Raw genomic sequence first — 5,253 nt, 5'->3', positions numbered from 1 at the left:
AAACTTGGAGTAAGAGAGTTATATAAAGTGAGTCCTCTTCCTCTTTTTGTGGCTTTACACTGAAGATAGTCATGCAGTGGTGTGGCTGGTGGCCACACCACAATGGAAAAACCCACCAACCGGGCCGGCATGCCTGTCATCCCAGCACTTTCAGAGGCCGAGGTGGGAGGGTCACCTGAGGTCAGGAGTTCAACACTATCCTGGCCAACATAGCGAAACTCCGTCTCTCCTAAAAATACAAAAATTAGCCGGGCATGGTGGTGCACATCTGTAGTCCCAGCTACTCGGGAGGCTGAGGCAGGAGAATGGCTTGAACCTGGGAGGCGGAGGTTGCAGTGAGCCAAGATCGCGCCATTGCATTCCAGTCTAGGTGACTGAGCGAAACTCTGTCTCAAAAAAAAAAAAAAAAAAAAAGCTGCATCTAGTTTGTCATGAACAAAACCAGAACGCAGCAAACTATGGTGCCCTGGCTGAATCTGGCCTGCTACTTTTTCTAAATAAACTTGAATTGGAACATGGCTATGCCCATTCAGTGACATGTTGCTGGTGGTCACTTTTACCCACCAAAGGCTGAGTGGAGCAGTTGTGATAGAAGCAGTATCACCTGTAGCCTAAAATACTTACTTTCTGGTCCTTTACAGAAAAAACCTGCCCCTGGAGAAAAGGCTATAATAAGCCTCTCCTCCAAACTGCTAGCAAGGGTGGCTTTTGGATACACAATACTATTGTTTATAGGAACGAAGAGCTGTCTTATAGGATAATTTCTGTCACTGTGGGAGGCCTGTGGGAAGACTTTGGAGTGGATGGGTCTCCTGCTTCACCCCAAAGCCTCACCTGCCTTGTCACTCGGTAGCACCCGTATTATCAATATTAAAAATCAACCGTTACAGGTGGCTTTCCATAAGCTTGGATGGACTAATTTAGATGTGTGACATTTCCTACAAATTTTCTCTTGCCAAGTAGGAAAGGTCCTTTAGTCATTATTGTCTTAATTCCGAGGGGGCATCAGAAATGAATGCAGTTGAGGGGATATGGGTTTCGGGTAGGGAGAAGCACCCCTGATGATCTTAGCACAGTGCCTGCTGCCTGACTTGTGACTTCCCCACCCTGGAGGAGAGTCCTTACCTGCTCTCCTTTGGGAAGCTTGTCACTCTTTAGGGCATGCTTCCAGTTCAAGCCTTCAAAGTCTGGTGTCTGGATGTTAAGGAAGGGCACACCCAGGTCCTTCTCCTTTTTCCCTTCGTGGTCCTCCTCCCCTTCCCCCTCCCAGTCACTCCGCTCCTCCAGGGCTCGCAGCTTCTCCAGGCGCTCCCGCTCTGCCTTCTCCCTCTCCAGGCGCTCCTTCTCCGTGCGCTCCTTCTCCAGGCGCTCCCTCTCCCGGTCCTTGCGGCCCCTGCGCCCACCCGAGGGGACCTGGCGCTGGTCGTCGGGCTCATGGGCCGCTTCCTCCATCCCTGCAGGAGGCAGCTGGACTCCTTGCTTCCGGTCCCAGTACATGAGGAGGTTCTGGACATCCTTCAGTGTCAACTCATAGGCCTTAAACTTCTGGGCCAGTTGCTTGTCGGGGTCCTTTGAGACGTCCCCTTCACTGTCCTCTTGGTCCTGGACAAGAGGAAGCCCAAGCATGCTGACATCACCCATGTTTCTTTTCTTCTTATTTAACTCTTCCTTCTCAGACACTGTTGGTTCCCTAACAGATATTTTCCTTTCGATTGTCTCCGTCTTGACATCCACTTTGGTGAGTGGAGGAACCTAAAAGGCACGACACAGAAAAGATGCGTCAAACAGTTTTTTATGGGGTAGTAAATTGCATGAGGAGGAGCAAAAAGACATTTTGTTTCTTGAGAAGACCTCTGAGGACCCGGGCACCTCATCTGCATGCTAAGGTTGTGCCTGGGAATCGTCTTGGGGGTTTTTATCTAAATATCCATTCCATGGTCCTTCTCTGTTCGAGATCTGGCTGGGTCCTGGCATTGTGCATTTTGGAAAAGGTGCAGAGTGACTTTGATGTGTACTCCTGGTTGAGAGCTGCTGTTCGGCAGGATCAAGGGGAAAAGACTAACAGATGCAAGCCATCTGCACCTGCCTCAGGTGCCCTGGGATAGGCCATAGCGTGTAGTGGTCCAATCCCAGCTGCACTGCTTGGTAGCTGTGACCCTGGGAGAGGACTTGGCCTCTCTCTGCCTCATCTGTATAATGGAGATAGCAATAGTAACAGTGCCTTTGCAGTTATTAAAAGCACACATGTATTGTATACAATGGATATTGTTGGGAACAAATGGGGGTTTAGAAGCTGGTTGCACCTCAGGCTTTTAAAATATGTATTTATTTAATGCACTGGGCATAGAGAAACCAACTTTATTCTTTTTCTTGCTGCACTTTTAAACTTGCTTTGTGGGCTCCGATTTTCTCCTCCCTTGGATGAAATCCTCGGGTAGGCTCCATCGTTTTCTGGGTCACTCTTTCATGATATTATGCAAAGTCCATTCCAGTCTAGTGACCGCTATCTGCAATGCAGCCCACTGTCTCCCTTCCCAGGTCTAGCTCTTCTCTCTAAGTTCAGGCCAGCATGACTCATGGGGCTGGGGTTCAAAAATTAGACTCTAGGCCTGCCAAGGAAAGGAGGTCCTGGTAAATACCCTGGCCTTTGGGTTAGGTCTCTGAAAGGTTCCATACTAGGAATAAGGGTCAATCTGTCCTTTGCAGAGAGAGACATGGATGGAGCTGGAAGGCCATTATCCTCAGCAAACTAACGCAGGAACAGAAAACCAAATAATAAGTGTTCTCCCTTATAAGTGGGAGATGAATGATGAGGACACATGGACATATGGGTTGGGGGACAATACACACTGGGGTCTGTCAGTGATTGGGGGGCAGGAGGAGGGAGAGCATCAGGAAGAATAGTTAATGAATGCTGGGCTTAACATCTAGGTGATGGGATGATCTGTGCAGCAAACCATGGTGGCACATGTTTACCTATGTAACAAACCTGCACATCCTGCACATGTACCCCTGTACTTCAAATAACAGTGGGAAAAAGAAAAGGAAAAAGACAAAAAAAAAAGGTCAACCTGAAATAGCCCCGCCCTCCTAGGGACTGAAGTTCAGTTTAAAATGATCTCAATCCTGATTGAATCAAGATTTCTAGTGCTCCTAGCCTAGCTGACTGCCAGCAGCAAAGAGTGATTCTCTCTGGAGGGAGACAACATTTTCCAGATTCTCTCTGGAGGGAGACAACATTTTCCAGATTCTCTCTGCAGGGAGACAACATTTTCCAGAGCCTCAGAACGTTTTTTCCGTTCAGTATCTGGCCCATGATAAAAACCTGGGTTGGGCATGGTGGCTCATGCCTGTAATCCCAGCACTTTGGGAGGCTGAGATGGGAGGATTGCTTGAGGCCAGCAGTTCTAGACCAGCTTGGGCAAGCAAGACCCCCATCTTTAAAAAAAATACTTGGCACCTAAAGAGATAAGATCATGTGACCATAAAGCAAGAGCAAAAGACAGACAGGAGACCAGACTGCTGAGGATCGATGCATGGCTCTATAAGACAAGGACTTTACAACATACTTAATCCGCTGAGGGAATTAAAACACTATGGAGAAGTGAGAATTTTGAAGAGAACTAGAAACAGTAAGAAAAGAATTAATGGCTTTTTAATGCAAAAACAAAATGAAAAACTGAAAGGAAGTTTGAATAGCAGGTTAGACCTCACTGAAAAAAAGACAGCACAAAAGTATATGCTGTATAAAGAGAGCACAAAAGTATGTAGAACATAGAAAAAGCACAACAGACATGTATTACTGTGAAAGGTTTGCAAAAAGGCCTAGTATATTTATGATTGGAATCCCAGACGGAGAGGAGAGAAAGAATGGAGGAGAAGAAATCTGGAAGAGTTAGTAGCTAATGGTTCCCAACCCACATACTCAAGAATCACTATAAACCCCAAGTAGGATAAAATACAAAGAAAACAACACCTAGGCAAATCACAGTAAATTACTGAACAAAGACCTGACATCTTAAAGGTGTTGAGACCTTAAAGACAAAGAGAAACATCTTAAAGGCAGTTAGAGTCAGAAACAGGTAGGAGGCGGGGCTCAGATGCTGGACCAGATTGAGGACTCACTAAAACAGGGTGGGGGTGGAAACAGCTTTCCAATCAGACACGCCCACCAGTGTGCCATGTCAATATATCATTGCCATGGCAACACTCAGGAGTTACCACCCCTTTCATGGCTATGACTCAATGACCCAAAAGACGTCTTCTCTACAAATTTCTGCATATTCTGCCCCTTCATCTGCATGCAAATAAAAGTGGGTATAAATATGACTGTAAACTGTCCTGAGCTGCTACTCTTTGCCTACAGGGTAGCTCTGCTGGGCAGGAGCAGTCACAGAACTGTCACATTGCCTCTTCAATAAAGCTGTTTTCTTCCATCTCCAGCGTGCCCTTGAATACTTTCCTGGGCAAAGCCAAGAACCCTCCGGGCTAAGCTGTGGGGCTCACCTGCCCTGCATCATGGCTAACACGGAAGGAGCACAATCATGCTGACAGACAACATCTCAACAGCCACATGGAAGACAAAGATAGAAAAATAATATCAAAGTGCTGAAGAAAAACGGCTGGCAAACTAGAGGCCTGCCTAGAAAAAAATACCCTTTAAAAATCAAGGTGAAGTAAAGACATTTTGGACAAGCAAAACTTGAGTAATTTGTTGCCAAAGAACCTGTACCTAAAAAAACAAAACACAACACCCAGGAATGTTCTTTAGGTAAAAGAAAACAGATACAAGAGATGTAGAAAGGAGATAAAGATTGTTTAGGAGGGTGCTGAGAAATGCATATTGATAAATATTGATAAATGGGCATTTAGGTAAAAATAAATGCAAATTGATTGTTTTAATCAATAACAATAATGTTTCTGCATTAAAAATATATAGTGAGAATTTGCCGGGCGCGGTGGCTCACGCCTGTAATCCCAGCACTTTGGGAGGCCGAGGTGGGTGGATTATGAGGTCAGGAGATCGAGACCATCCTGGCTAACACGGTGAAACCCTGTCTCTACTAAAAATGCAAAAAATTAGCCGGGCGTGGCGGCGGGCGCCTGTAGTCCCAGCTACTTGGGAGGCTGAGGCAGGAGAATCGCTTGAACACGGGAAGCGGAGGTTGCAGTGAGCTGAGATTGCGCCACTGCACTCCAGCCTGGGCAGCAGAGCGAGACTCCATCTAAAAAAAAAAAAAAAAAAAAAAAAAA

At 46.3% G+C, this 5,253-nt stretch overlaps 1 protein-coding gene across 1 annotated transcript in view; it reads right to left on the bottom strand.

Moving 5' to 3' along the window:
* The window catches only part of HYDIN (HYDIN, axonemal central pair apparatus protein), a 434,530-nt gene that overhangs the window by 116,621 nt on the left and 312,656 nt on the right, over positions 1-5,253 (bottom strand). Inside the window, exon 47 of the mRNA XM_011962106.1 lies at positions 1,126-1,752. Coding sequence (XP_011817496.1) covers positions 1,126-1,752 — 627 coding nt within the window. The remainder of the gene's footprint in view (positions 1-1,125; positions 1,753-5,253) is intronic.

Source organism: Colobus angolensis, unplaced genomic scaffold, assembly GCF_000951035.1.
Source record: "Colobus angolensis palliatus isolate OR3802 unplaced genomic scaffold, Cang.pa_1.0 Scaffold116, whole genome shotgun sequence".
NCBI lineage: Eukaryota > Metazoa > Chordata > Mammalia > Primates > Cercopithecidae > Colobus > Colobus angolensis.
Note: the sequence above shows the minus strand (reverse complement) of the source record. Positions and strands in the feature narration are given on the sequence as shown.